Source organism: Sesamum indicum, linkage group LG12 (genome assembly GCF_000512975.1).
Source record: "Sesamum indicum cultivar Zhongzhi No. 13 linkage group LG12, S_indicum_v1.0, whole genome shotgun sequence".
NCBI lineage: Eukaryota > Viridiplantae > Streptophyta > Magnoliopsida > Lamiales > Pedaliaceae > Sesamum > Sesamum indicum.
In genome coordinates this window covers 1951596-1967276 of record NC_026156.1, presented here as the reverse complement: position 1 = coordinate 1967276, position 15681 = coordinate 1951596, and the positions used below count along the sequence as shown (strand labels likewise).

At 37.9% G+C, this 15681-nt stretch overlaps 2 protein-coding genes across 2 annotated transcripts; both read right to left on the bottom strand.

The window, feature by feature from the left end:
- On the bottom strand, window positions 1-3536 carry LOC105175057 (pentatricopeptide repeat-containing protein At1g79080, chloroplastic). Its single transcript, XM_020698371.1, has one exon. It carries the CDS (start codon window positions 2987-2989, stop codon window positions 1265-1267), a length of 1725 nt encoding a protein of 574 aa, XP_020554030.1. The 5' UTR covers window positions 2990-3536; the 3' UTR covers window positions 1-1264.
- Window positions 4239-11703, bottom strand: LOC105175056 (WD repeat-containing protein 75). Its single transcript, XM_011097375.2, has 16 exons — window positions 11484-11703; window positions 11223-11408; window positions 10593-10772; window positions 9493-9901; window positions 9201-9319; window positions 9032-9109; window positions 8641-8781; window positions 8335-8379; window positions 7471-7637; window positions 7218-7296; window positions 7058-7143; window positions 6692-6821; window positions 6417-6549; window positions 5993-6156; window positions 5209-5404; window positions 4239-4783 (listed from the first exon to the last, which is right to left on the bottom strand). Exons 1-16 carry the CDS (start codon window positions 11601-11603, stop codon window positions 4581-4583), a joined length of 2436 nt encoding a protein of 811 aa, XP_011095677.1. The 5' UTR covers window positions 11604-11703; the 3' UTR covers window positions 4239-4580.

Sequence of the window (15681 nt, the reverse complement as noted above, 5' to 3'; positions counted from 1 at the left end):
TGCCTGGCCAGTGGGATCGACTATAGCAAGTTCTGTAAATGGAGCTGCCTTATTACCTGTTCTATTCCTATTTAGGGACTTAGTTTCAGGTTTTGTATGACTTTTCTAAGTAGTCTTTGGTTGACTTTATGAAATTTTTGCTGCTGGTCTTATTCTGATGAGTGACTTGTTAAATCGTACTCTCCACTCATCTAAACCTTGTTATCCGAATTGATATTTTCTTCAGGCTTGCTGATCGTCTGTTTGAATCCTTTTTCTCTTAGGTCCCTGCTTCTAGTCTGCAGGGGAGTTTTTGTTTCTCTTGGTTGGAATTGCACCTGGTTGGGGATCGGGGATGTTGATGTCTTAGGCATTCTTCAAATGCTTGACTGTATCACAATGATATTGTGGGCAAGCACAACCAAAAGGGAAACGATTTGACTGAGAGTTTTGGTGAATTTCCAGATTTATTGCACGCATTCTGTCCTTACCCTCCACTTTTCACCTCCTTTTCTAAACAAATTTTTTGAACACCCTCCACTTCTAAATCACTTAAATGTAGCACAAGAGTATGCATAGTTGCAACCACTAATTATGCTTCTTGGTTATTTATTTAAACATAATTAATTCTTTTCAGAGCTGAAGCTCTTGTCTACATTGAATTTTTCCGTGCTCAATTTTCAACTCAATTCTACTGAAAGTGAAAGTGGTTTTTAATTCTGGATACAAGACTTGTTCCAGTTAATGGGGTTTGGGCAGGGATGTGAAATTATAGTTATTCGTTGAATTGTCTTTACATTGAACTTTCCGTACTCAAGGCAAGCAGGGTAGAGTAAGGTTTCATAAATCGAATGCTTTTCATCATAAGGTTCCAGACCGAAGAATTTCACACCCAAAATGCCTTCTTTGAGTGAGGAAGAGAGCTGCGTCAACATTTCTTCAATTTGATGTGAAGAATACCTCATATTAATTGTGTCAAAGAGCACTAAGAATCATTGTGTACAGCAAAATCTTGGTGCTTGTAAAAGAAATGCAGCATTTTACACAACGGAGAGCTAAGAGCAATCTAGTTGCAATGATAATAAACTCGAGGGAGAGAGATTGTTCTACTAAATCCACCGTCTGCTACCATAAAAATGAATGTTCCAAGTACCCTATTTTCAGCCTAGGGTATCTTCTCTAATGTACAAGACTCCCCCATCTATAGAACTCAACAAATTTGCTAAGATCATCATCCCAATAAAATATAGGTGATGCCTAACCGTTGCACCACTCATTGCTTCCTTCAACTAGTCATGCTATGCCTGCTGGATAGACCTTCAAGATCATATTGCATAGTAAGTCTTTCCACTGTATTTTGGCTCACGACTTGTCTCACATGCAGCTCTCTCAAAAGTGCGACTGCCAGCTCCTTTTCCTTTTCATGGATGATCCCTTCAACTAAAATGGTATAAGTAGTCTCATTAGGCATATAACCCTTCTCAATCATCATCTCGAATACCTCCAGAGACAAGTCTGTTCTCTGGCATTTGCACAGCCCGAGAACAAGGGCGTTGAAATTATCAACATCAGGCCCGTATCCATTTTCTTCCATGACTCTCAACACGTCAGTGGCAGCACCCAACATTCTCTCCAAACACAATCCTCTGATCAGTGAGGAATATGTGTACGAGTCTGGAGTAAATCCACAAGAAGTCATCTCATACAACAACTGAAATGCCGGATATGTGTTACCTTTTCTGCACAAGCTAGATACTACAGTTCTATAGAAATCATGAATGGATGAATCCTGTTTGCTTCTCAGACTCTGAATTATTGAAAATGCCTCTTGCACCATTCCCTCCTCGCAGAGCACGGCAATAGCATTATAGGTTCCCTCATTAGGACTGCAATTCCTGAGAATCATTTGGTCAAGACACTTAACAACGGCATCCACCTTCCTTTCCTTGCAAAGGCGAGCAAGAATGGGATTGTAGCTCGCAGCATCGGGTTTGAACTGTCCATCTCTGAACAAATCCTCCAAAATTTCAAGTGCCTGATCGGTTCGACCATGAACCGCAAGTGAGCCAATCAATATATTATAAGTCACTATGGATGGTGCTCGTTCATCACCAACCATTTCTGCAAGAAGCTCGTTTGCCTCCTCCCAACGTGCCTCGTAGCACAAGCTCCTCAACAAAATATTGTAGCTCACTACATTAGGATTAAATCCCTTTGCCGGCAAATCCCTGAACAGTTGGATTGCCTCCTCAACTCTATCTTCCTTGCACAAACCAGTAAGTATAACATTGTAACTCACTAAATTAGGATTTCCACCCTTGGCTATTATATCATCCAAAAGCCTCATGGCTTCATCAACTCCTTTCTCCTTGTAAGCGGCCTCAAGCAAGATCGAGTAAGTGAAAGCATTTGGGACCAGCCCTTTTTGCATCAATCTATCCACAAACTGCAGGCTTTGCTTCAAGTTTCCACGCATACAAAGTCCTCTAACAAGAGAATTATAAGTAACAGTGTTGGTTGGGTAGCCGCATTCCTCCATTCTTTCGACTAACTGCATTGCGTGCCCAACATTCCCCCTCCTACACAGATGATTCACCAAGGAAGTGTAGGAAGCTGCATCCGGAATGCTCCCTGACCTAACTATCATCTCCATAACTCTCGTAGCTTTCCTTAGCTTATTGGTTTTGCAAAGATCATACAACAGCTGAGTGGCATTAGCCACATCAGGTTTGTGGCCCTTCCCTACCATATACTCCAAATATAGAAATGCATCATTCAACCTAACTTCTCTAGTTCTTGGGTCATTTCTGCCAGACTTCCAATTGGGCAGCGTAAAAACACCGTCTTTTGGAGCTATAGCTACTTGGGTTGAAGACAAAACTTTGGAAGAACCATTATTTAGTGGAAAAGACTGGAATTTTGGTACCTGGGCAAGGAACCCAGATGGCATTCTTGAATTCTTGGTTAATGGATTTGCTATTGGAGACGAAGAGTGCAAGAGAATTGCCATAAATTCGAGAAAGTTATGATATCTCGAGTCTGATAAGAGTTCTTTTCATGGGAATCAAAGTTTAACAATCTGGGATAGCTTTGTCACCATACATTTGAAGAAGATAACAGGAGTAGATAAGGTAGAGGGAAAAATATCTCTGCAATAGATAATGTGAAGAACCTGAATAACAAACTTAATCTGAAGTTAGTGGAAAGAGGAAAGGATGAACATACACTGAGCTATGAGGTTTACTGAGTCATTCGCCTTCTCATTCGACTATTCTGCACCAGTGTTCTCTGTTCAGACTTCTAACTTAGTTCAGACACTCTAGTTCCATTGCGGATTCAGCGGCACCTCATGATTGCTAACGTTCCAAGAATTGAGTTTCCAGGAAAGGAGAAAGAAAAGAAATATGGGGCTTGGCTCAAGTTCTTGAATCCTGCCATGTCCACGTTTCTTATCCAAGAACTCTGAGGAAAGGCGAACCAGTGTTTGCCAGGATAGACGGACAGCACTGAGGCCTAGAGAAGCTAAGCCCGATTCTCTCCACATGTTGATTTTAACAGGCTCCGAGAGGTAAGAACTAAAACTTGGTTGGGCTCAGGCCATCAGATTCAGAGTCCAGTATGTGTCGCTCTTGATTTAATCTGCCAATTGTGAATTAATGAATTATAACTATTTTAAAAATATAAGGAATTATTGGATTGATCAGGACATAAATTGATATTAAGAAAAAATAGTCTACTATTAAAAGAAATTTTTTTACTTGCCTTAAAATAGTTTACTATTTGTAGGGGCAGTGGTTATTAGATATACATACTAGTTATTGTCTTGTGACACATCGCTTTTATATGCATGTATTACATTACAATAAAAATAAGAAATAAAAAAAATTAGTTTATTAATTAATGTAAAATTTAAAAATTGAACAAATTAGTTATTTATTGAAAGACATTTTTAGATTTGCACACAATTGATGTTATAATATCATTGTCCAACGTTTGTGAGCATACAAAACTTTTTTTTCTTATATATATATTCATCTTTCAGTGGTAACTGGATCGAACTCTTGGCCAATTCCCGATTAAAACCTGCCAATCCAGTCCAATTTTAAAGCCATGTTCTTAAGTGGCGAAAATTAAACGAATCAGCAGCAAAAGCCGGAAGATAATAGAGCTATAGGAGGGCATCGTTTTGTTTTTGCTTGTCGAGTCGGTCGCCGAAATTCATGGCATTTGCGTCGGTCTTTATGTTTTTGTTTCCGTCCGGGTCAAATCATCATACGGGAATCGCATGCTCTATCATCGTATAAATACCATACAAAAATTTCTATGCCTAAATCATCTCTAATTAAGTCTTGTTATACATCAGATTCCGCTGTAGTGTTTGTCAACAGAGGTCAATGGAAATGGCGCCTCCCCCAGTAGCTGCTATATTATCAGCACACTTTCGCAGACCGAGCTGTATCAGCTTTCCATCTTCACCACCAACACATTCTCAGTGCCGCCTCTTCTCATTATGCAGTAAAGGGATGATCTCTTGCACTGTGTATCTCACGCTATATCAGCTGTATTACATAAAAGACAAACGTAGTCATACTTTAAACAGATCACTCCACAAGGGCAGATCTCCTCTCCAGCAATGATTCCAGAAAGTCTGAACACAACTTGGGGAGAGGAGGAAGACTGTGAGATGGTCCACTGAACATTGTCTTCCAGGTTTTCTCTGATGGCATTGATGTGAAGGGAGTCTGATCTATTTTCAAGCTGAACTCTGGTAGTTCACCATAGATGGATGCATAGCCCGATCTTTCTGCTCAAACAAAATATATCCATATTAATGAAAATAGGATATATATCAGAGACTGTGAATGCAGCAGACTCGCAAAACATTTTACAAGCATAAAACTAGGAGGATTCGGAAGTGAAACAAACTAAGAAGGAATGGGCAATGATGAAGATACAGTGTATGTATGATAAATCAGCATCAAGTGGTAGGTTTCTCGATCAAAAATGCAATAATGCATTTTCAATAATCAGGATAGCATGAAGCACTAGAAGCAATCTCATCATAAAACTAGGATGATTTGGAAGTGAAACAAGCTAAGAAAGAATGGGCAATTATGAAATTGCATTATATGTATGACAAATCAGCATCAAGTAGTAGGTTTCTCGATCAAAATGCAATAATGCATTTTCAATAATCAGGATAGAATGCAGCATTAGAAGAGATCTCACCTTTTTCCTCAAGGCTACTGAAATTCCGGTGACGAGAAAAGCTGAGATTACTCGCCTGCTCGCCATGTGGGCTCAAGAGAACATACTCGTGAGCACCATTGATGTAAGCAAGTACTTCATCGAATGCTTTTGTTTCTGCAACTTCATCTTCTGATTTAGGGCTTGACCAAACAAACGAAAGTCCTCCACCTTGTGCCTGTAGCATGAGAAATTTTACATATCAATAAGAGTAGCAAATAGCTTACGCTATCTTTCTCTCTCGTTAACAGAAATACTATTTCTATCCAACCATTTAGGTACTCTTAAGACAGATCTTTCCACCATTTGCAATAGGCCCGTGTTTCTTTCTCACTGACTCCCCAGACCAGTTTGTTTATATATATATATATATCAGTGTCTAGAGGTAATTTATCTCTGCTCAATGTGACATTACTATTGAATCACTGAGTGACAGAAGAAACAGCAGCTGGTTAATCAAGTGCCGAGATTGTTAACACTTGTCAGATTATGCAAATTAAGCCATAAGATCAGGTGACTAAACAAAAAACAAATTTGCAAATTGCCTCAGAACCAAATAACACAAACTTGGTTAACCTTTCTCTCCTTTAGATAATACCATTTACTGCTATAGTCGACTCTTTGGTCTAATGTGCTACTAATGCATTTCTAACTGTCACAAAGAAAAACTAATATGAACTCAATATATAGGTGAGAGGAGGAATGACAGAGAAAAACAAAAACATCTAATTCAAATATGATGACAAACTAGGGAGGAAAGAGACACCTTGCTCACGAACCACGTAGACAAGGGTACTGGGTTTTCCACATTGAACAACAAGATCACCCCTTCGGCACTATGTAATGAGGCTTCAGTGGACTCCATATGTTTAGCTGGCTTGATCAGAGCAAGAACAGCGAAGGTTGACTTGTCAAACGAAGAGGCAACAGCTGCACAAATAAAAATACTATTGATCTACAAAGAAAGTTACAATGAAGAAAATAATGTAAATGCTGTGCATATTTTTTAAAAAATTATAAAAATACAAGCTGTAGAATACAAGAATTTAACATAATAACTTCTATAAAATGCAGGAGAAGATACAAGTAGATCTCAGAAATGAACCTAAACATCCTGTGTGACAGGAAAAAAGACATGTGATTAACTCAATGAAAGGTAGCAATTCACTTGTTGCAAACAGCATACCCACCCTCTACATCAAGCCTGTAGGACCAAGTCGTACACAGCTTTAACATGCTCCATATAGTCAACTGTGGATCTGAACCTCGGGAAGCTGACACAAGATATTCTGACTTCCCAACGAATGAAAGGCTTGTAATTGGCTGTTACAATAGAGAAATTCAACGAGTGAAGTCTATCCATGCAATAGTTTGAAGAAAGGGATAAATCAAGGAAAGACTACTTTGCAGGTGGATAGCACAACTCAAAATTTAATAACAAAAATAACAGCAATCAGAGAATCACCTCAAGACTATCTCCAATTACAGACAGCAGAATGTTCCTGTCTGGATCCCACAAGGTAATCACTTTCTCCGCAGCCACAGCCAAAACAGACCCATCACCAGAAAATGCAGAAGCTGTCATAGGCTTCTTCCTGCCAAATGGTATCTTTATCAAGATGTGACATCAAATGCAATATATGAAAAGTATTGACAAGAGAAATTGGCCTGTACAGAAAACATTAGATGTAAGAGTAAATATAAAACAAAACTTAGCTGAACTTTTTATCTAGCATGTATGAACATCCATGAACATATTTACTTAATATTCTAAATTACATCTATCTGGTTTATATTATGAAGGTAGTATCAAATTGCATAAAGACAATACTTGTATGACCCAACAGCATGGCATCTCCAGCCAGTATTTTCAACTGTCTGATCCTCAGTCGAGATCTCATGTCTACGAACCCATACCTGCCATTTGCAAAAGTTAAGCTAAGAGCTATTTCCAAGAATAAACCATTAACCACGCCAAGTGAACCACCTACCTTAAAGTCACCACCATATGAGGAACTGACAGCCATGTGAGAAGTTGGACGGAAAGCTATGGAGGAGATACCACCATCCCTGCATGGCTCATAGCAAGATGCATGAAACTTGTTAGGCAGTGAGAGTACTATATAAAACTCAATATTGTAATCGTAAGACCAGAAACAAAACAGGTCTTCCAGGAAAAAGAAAAAGAAATTGCCAATGAAATTACATCTGATAGCAACAGGTCCAAAATTTTAGAGGACTAACCCGTGTGGTTCATATATGACTGTAGACAAGCTGAAGTGCTTGTTTTGAGAGCTACAAGCCCAGAACTTAAGACTCACAAGGTTGCCGATACCTTCTTCAGGAAGTCTGGTTTCAACAGTGCTCATGGTGGAACCATCTGGTGAAACAGCTACCAAATTTACTTTTACCTACAAGTTATAACATGAAAGTATATTAAACTGAATGCGGCTGGACCAAAAGCATGTTTCATCTATCCAGCATCAAAGGGAAGATATACAAGCTCAAAAATGAAGCATGCACATAGAACAATATAATGTTTGTTTCAAGTTGGAAACTTGATCTTCATGTAAATAAGATTCCACACTTTAGGTTTTGAATAGCTCACTGGCGATTGTCTTCTATATCCAAAAATAAATAAGAGGCTAAACCGTCGTAAAATATAGCTAAAAGCAGACATTAAGAAGATTCAAAAAAGAATATCAGCCTGTAACAGATATATCTACATAAAAAATCTCATAAAAATTAGAAACTATTAGACGATTCTGACTGATGAATGCCAATTCATTTCGATACCCAGACACAACAAATGTAGATAATCTATGATGGAAGGCACCGAGTGTGAAAGAACATATTCTAAGAAGAGAAAACAAAGTAACAATTGAAGAAGAGATGAACCCAGCGAGTACAAACTACATGCAGATAATTGACAAGGTGTCTGATCTTAAAAGTGCGATGACAGACAAAACTTTGATAACCTGAACAAGTTAAAAGCATTTCACGAGCACTACACCGCCCACTTGGGGTAGCATCTAGACATAAGTATCACGCATATGACGATAGACATTCCATATTGATTATTGAATCACAAAAGGAAAGCTTGTATACCGTGATTTCATCACCCGGCTGATAGTTTCTCTCACAGATTTGAACCTGCAAACATACAAACCCAAGAAATCAGCTTCTAAAAAGATATGTAGATTATGGTGATTGAGCTGCAATAGACCCCTCCAGGGAGGCAAAACAGCACACCAGAAAAAAGGAGAATATTACGCCACGAATATTAGTCTCTTTATCACTCCACAGCAGATGCACAAGTGAAGTAATTAAGGAGAAGATAACTAAAAGAATGATGGGAACTACAAGTGAGCGGATGAATAGGTGCACCTAATCAACAACTTTTATCATGCTCACCTCCGAAATCTCACGGTCATCAAACAAACTGTAAAACTGAACACGGTAATTCTCTGTCGGTACTGCAAGCAACCCAGAAGTGTGATTAAAGACAACCCCCGAGCCAAATCCCTCGTATATTTCCATATGTGAACTTGAAGGCTGAAATAATAGAAAAAAGACTCTTAAGCACATTACTGCAGAATTACACAGTAATTGTAGTGTTACAGAAAGCATTGGAAAAAGGGAGGTGTGTGAAGTACACAACTTACGGCAACTCCCTGTCCCTTGAAACATTTGATAGAATATGTAAATGGGCTGAGAACAGATCTTATTTAAAATAAGAGTGCATATTTCCCTATATAATGTCTTCTCTTATCAATTTTAAGGTCAATGACTTTCTAGAACAAACCTTAATCCCTGAAATTGACCTCAAGATCTCCATTGAAGGCATTCTGAGTAGCTGAATTTGATTATCTGCACGAGATATCTGAAGAAACTTACAATTAAGAACTCATCTCATTCAAGGCATGGAAGTTGTGAGGAAAAAAAAAACTATGTAAATCTTTAATAATTCTTACAGAGGATAATGAAGGATCCGGAGAATTGACAAAATACAGAAGCGGAGATCCAATACGTGGAAGAAATTTTTTCTTTCCAGTGTCCAACTGCCAAACAACCAAAACTCCCTCCCTACCACCTGGAAAATTAAAAATCTTATACTCCCACAGAGGAGGCCGATCACCAAATTAAACAGAGGCAAGAAACACAATCTGAAGGAATGATAAGACAGCAAGTTCTAATTTATGCCACATAGGATAGCAAGCACTTCCTTTCAACTGAAAAATAAGTTTTAACAGTCACTCATAATACCTGAGTACAAATAGGCACCATCTGAAGAGAAGAAGAGAACATTTACTTGTGAAGAATGCCAATGCCACGTGGTGCAAGAGTCGGCATCATCGTCATCCCTCACTCCAGGCTGGTCTTCTGCATCCTTGTTTAGCCCTCTACGAATTAGCTTACCGTCATTAAGACATGTTTTGTGCCCAACACCTCTCCATATTAAGATCCTTCCTGTAACATCCCCTGCTGCTACCACCCTCTCAGTCGGATGAAAAGCCAGAGCTGTAAATGATTTTGTATGATGCAACCTGATTTTCTTATAACCAACATGCTCAGAATCTTTCTCTGGAATTTCCCAGATTCGCAGCTTCTGCCTCTCATATGTTCCAATATATTTTCCAGAAGGGCTAATGGTTATGGAACCTGGTTTCCGAGTCTGTAAAATAATCAGGTAGGTCAAACTTAGAGATGGCCATGTCGAAAGGGCTAATGGTTTAGTAATATATGAAATAACATTTTCCTCAGAAGCATAGAAATTTAAAGAGAAGCTTGCATCACTTCCTCTATATGTACTTTGATTCAAATTCCAATAATAATTCTTTTCTTCACCACAATATTCCACCATAATATATATCTTAAGTTCAAATTTTCCTGCATATGTATCAAATCTGGCATCAGGAATATGCAAAACCACTAAATGGATAAGTAAATAAATAAAACTCAAAAGCAGGCATGCTGACGCAGAAAGGCTACTCTTTCTTCATATTGATCTTCTACATAGCAGGTTGACAAATCAAGACTCAAGACAATTCTCTAAGCCAAAATATTGTACTTGTTTTCACAAATTCAAGTCAAAATACAAACTTAATTCAATAGCAACACTATAGAAGAATAAATAAATCAAAGAGAGAAGGTCAATAGGTTGTCTGGGGTTTTATTAGCATCTAATGCCTTAATTCAAAGAGTCTCAACAAACTAAAACATCATTGTAACTAATAATTATAAAAGGTCGTAATTTATGTCATTCCCTATTAGTTACAACCACATTATGCGTAACCATATTTCCATATAATATAGCAATTCATACAAGAAATCAGATTATCAGAAACCAGCTAAGTAACAAGCACCTTGGCCAAAGTAACTCCACCAACTATGCGGGACTTGGTCAGGTTACATTTCTGAATCTGTCCACATAAACAATCGGTCTTTTCTTCCCTGGGTTTGACATCCTCAGTATAGATATAAGCAAAAAGATCGGGATGCTTCCCATTGCTTTCAGCGCTCTGGCTTAATAAACTCGGAATGACCTGAAATTGACAATAACATATCATATTAAAACTACAAAATGTAATTGAGAACTATACCAAAGCATTTGTGTGGATTAAGGATTAAAGAAAAAGACTCGCCATAGTTTTTCTGTGTAGTTGTTATAACCCAAACTTATTGACACAACCGCAAAAATGAATAGAAGGGTGGCATGGTACAAATTAATCACTACAGCAACGTATTTTGGTCAATCCATCCAATTTCCAGAATATGAGTGCAGTGAGATATTTGTTGGCCGCATGCTAAGGCAAACCCTTCTAAGCATCTAGAGAAAGAAAAACACTCATCCACCTTCTTTTCCTATGATTCTTAGTACACGAAAGGACAAGAGCAATGCTTCTTCCAAATTCATCCCCTCGAAACAATAGTAAGTCCAAAAAATGCCAGTCCAAATACAATTAATGTGAAAACTATAAAACAGATTAAATCACCATAGAGTGTATGGACGACCCAATGTCGATAGTGGTCATCAACTCAGGAGCCGCAAAATCCCAGTACTTGATTTTTCCATCCAGGGACGCTGTCCAGCAATAACACATGAGTTTACTCGCCGGACTAGAAGGCGGAACAACTATCACCGACGTCACCTGCGCCTCGTGACCTTCCAATTCACTTATCTGCAATCGCAAGTCTTCTACTTTATCCTGGGTAACAGAATCCAACTAATGAATTATTCATAAGAAAATAAAAACCTGTAAGCCAGTGGACGTGCTAAAAACCGAGACAGTGTTTCCTGTGCAGACAAGGAGTCGCTTGGCATCGTTTGAGAACGCCGGCGGTGAAGAGACGAATCTCTTTCCACCTGTAATCATCGTTTGGTGGAGAAACGGCAGAGAGGGTTTAGACTTGCGAGTATAAACCCTAGCGCCTTTTTTAATTGCGCTTCCCAAAAGTAAATTATACAGATATAAATTTATTCAATTTATTCTGAAAGCGTTGAGGTTGGCTTGGAGCACAGGAGCAGCCAAGCCGGGCTTTTCGGGTATACCAAACAAGTCATTCAGCTCCTATTTGGTTCCTTTGATTAGTCATTAATTATCATGAATAATTAAATATTTGGTTGGTTATAACTCAATATTAATATTGGGTCCAATCTTATTTATAAAGATTTATAAAATAATAAATTATATCTGTGTATCCACCAATTATTATAAATATATATTAAAAATATTTTTTCGCATTTATCCTTCCACTCTCGTTACTCCACTGGCTCTCTCCGTCCCCCTCTTCACTTCTCTCTCTCTCCTCTTTAAAATACCCAAATTTAAAATACTCAATTTATACTGGTCACCTGATTTTGAAGATATTTTCAAATTTCCTAATTTGAAAAAGACATGAGCGAGAGGTGTGATGATTAATGCCTACATATATAATAGAGTACCTCTTTTAATATTATGAGAGATTTTACTAAAAGTAGAGAGATGGTTAGGCCAACAAAAACTCACTTTGCAACTGCATTTTTAACTTTGAAGCGATTTTATGATCAAAAGGGGAATTTGAGGAAGATGTTTACATTTGAAAGGTGGACTAAGAGTCTTAATGTTTAAGAGTCTTGGTTTACTTTGCTATTATGCAGCCAAGACAGAGGCAGCACTAGAGACTGTGTGAGGGAATAGTTTCTTATGAGTGATGTTGACCATCATGAGAAGTTGGCAGCCTGTGGAGCCTCTAATTGTCGCAGAACTCAGATACGAATCCTGGAAACGTGAAAGAGACTGAATGTGCTTTCTCTGCTGGCGTAGTTCGTAATAAGGTCAGAGGTGGTTCACAAGTTCATTGCATTTGCATATCTTCTTGTGTACATATTTAATACTTTATGAAAGGGTGTTTCCCGCCTCTAAATGGATATTCATGATGTGAACAGATGCTGTCCAAAGTAGCAAGCAGTATGAACAACTGCATTACAAACTGATGTGCCACTCTTTATCTGTTAAGGGATTGCTTTAATCTCTGACTATAAAGGAAATGTAAGTTGTTTTTTTTTGGTTTTTAGGTGAGCAATAGTTGCTGCTCGTCTGGACATTTGAATTCATGTTCCACTAATTTGAGGTAGAATTCATGTTCTGCAGGAAACAACTTGAGGAAGCTCGGAACTCTTTTAGCAGGTTGACCTTGGTGGGAGTGCACTTGGGGGATCTGTTACAGTTGTCGGAGGAGAAGCTCCAACAGCGCAATGACATCAATACTGCATTGACGTCAGCTTAATGCTTTCATGATGCTCAGGTATTTGGGGGATTTTGGCTGTTCCCGGAAATAATGGTTGACTGTTGCACTCGTCTCACTCTTATTTACATCACAGTAACATCCTTATAGCACAACTGTTTCTCTATTTCCATTGAGATAACCCTACATGCCATGCTGCACATTCGATGTCTTTATGATCTGATTGAGTTCACATTTTGTTGCCGCCATGGAGAATGCACTTTTCCTTTTTCAACCTCTGTTATCCATATCAGAACTTATTGTCGTGGATTTTTATGGTTATTTGAATCTCATGCTTGTTTACATTTCATTCTCCAATTCAAATATCTGATAATGGAAGAGTAAATTATAGATGTTACAGCATGTTGGGTTCTTTTATGACTTTTGAAAATCCCATGATCTTTTCATTAGTTTCATCCTGAAATTAGATGCAAGAGTTTGTCTTAGTTGGAGTTATGTCTGAGTATTGCTGCTGGAGGTTTGATCCGCCTCTTTGTGAGGAGTTGAAGCATTATATCCTTGAATGCTGCTTCAGCCGAATTGGGTGCCTGTGGTGGTGGGAGTTTGGCAAGCTAAACCGTATTCTCCTCTCTTCATTCTCCTTTCACATGATTTTAATGTTCTAAAGCGGACTGGCCTTCATTGCCCTGATCTAGAGACTTTATGCATTAGGGGCCAAGCTCTGACTAATGAAAGTAAGTCAATTTCACACAACTTAAATCTTCAAATTAGGTGTGATGTACTTCAGATTGATGGATTCATGCTTGTTCTGATGGTAATAGGTACTGAAAAATTATAGGCTGGGCTTTAAGCCGTCACTTTATGCGTTCCTCTGAACTTCATCAGGGAGTTGAAACTTGTCATTTCAAGTGAAAGGTGAATTTATGTTGAAATTCCCTTAGCAAAATAACTTAAGTCTGAGTGCAGAAACTACACAAGATGAAAGAATGACTAGCTGGGGTTGGTTAAGTTTCTTACTGTTTTTCATTTTGTCTTTATATTGCAGTATCATCCAGACTTCAACGGTTCAAAGATGGTTCGACAAGGACTACTACATTGCAAAAACATTGAGGTTTCATTTGAGAATTTTCCTTATTATCTAAGGTAAAAGTTTTGGGCTGTAGGCATCCTACTGTCTACCTTTCTTTCATGTTATCGTTGCTCCCCGTTCCCCATTAATTATCACAAATAGAAGCAGTCATCTAGTAAGGCCCTTGTGTAATGATATGACCATAGAGAGACATGATTGCAGAAAGCGAACCATAAGTTTGCAGTCCATAACTACATTAAAAATGGTTCTGGAAAGTTCAAATGTTGCCTTAGTAACTGGTGCATAATTGATATCAGTTTGATATTATTGTTACATACGTGCAACAAATTGTTGTATATCTGTAGTCATTGATGTTTCATTTCTTTCTGTCCTTGCTTGAACTCATGCCTACACATGTTCATCATCTTTTACATGCTAATTACTTGCTTCTTTCTCCTCAATTTGACTGTCTGTGAACTTGAATGATATATACCGTGTTTCCAAGAAGTTTTATCTTGTAGCTAGCTTCACCACAGGTTTAATGCAGTTATTCCTTGGGCTGGCTTCTCACTGCTTGTGCCATTTTTTTTTATTTTTTAATCTGTTATATGTTTCCCATTTTATCATTCTACCTCATCTGTCCTTTCAATTTAACTAAGTCTTCGATTTCTGACTGTGAGATCACCAAGAATGTTCTTATTGCTTCAACATACATAAATTTGAAATAAGATTTGTAGTATACTTAAGATTTCCTTACAGAGTATCCGTGAATCTTGTTATCAGGCCCTGCAGGTTGTTGCTTCATGTTTCATTTATTTGTATGAAGGTGTTCTGATCTCAATAGTTGGCCTTGTCTTTTTCCTTTATAGGTTCGGAAGTATACCAGGAAACATTGACCAAGGCTTTGTGAATTCATCAGCTTTCTGACTGGCGAAGCATCTGATAAATGCCACAAGGAGAAGAGGAAGACTGTGAGTGGAGATGATACTTCTGGGCTTTGGGGAACTTAGGATTCGAAAATGATGCTGAGTCTTTGAAGAGGTATTTGATCAAGTATAGGGAGCCAGAGGGGGACAGGGCCAACTAGAACAAACCTGAGCCTTCTGCCGATGAGAATCAGACGGATGAGAGGCAGCAGGGAGCTCCTCCGCCACCTTTCAGAAGAACTTAGGGCTATACACAAAGTTAAAATATGCTTGGATATATGTGTAACTAAGTTAATATTACCTCCGATTTTTTTATTTTCCGAGATGAATCCAGAGGCAAATAATTTGTTATACTTTTGAAAATAAATTAGAATTGAGTTCTGTTCTATATATTATATGTTACCTAAGTTAACAAATATTTTAAATAGTAACAAATTTATGCTTAAATAACAAATTGATAATGTATGAAATGATGCCTTTTTTCCCTTGTTACTTCAGTATATGTGCCTTTTATCACAACACTTAAACTTACAATATGTAACCTTGTAACTTTTTTGAAAATAAAGTAGGTATATGGTGTTTGTTCTATATATTATATTACCTAACTTAACAAATAGGTATATATCAAAATTTGTCCTTAAATGATAAATCGATTATATGAAATGAGGCTTGTATATTAAAATGAATGGCCATAACCAATTTGAGAATAACAGTCAGAATTACTAGTTTTAG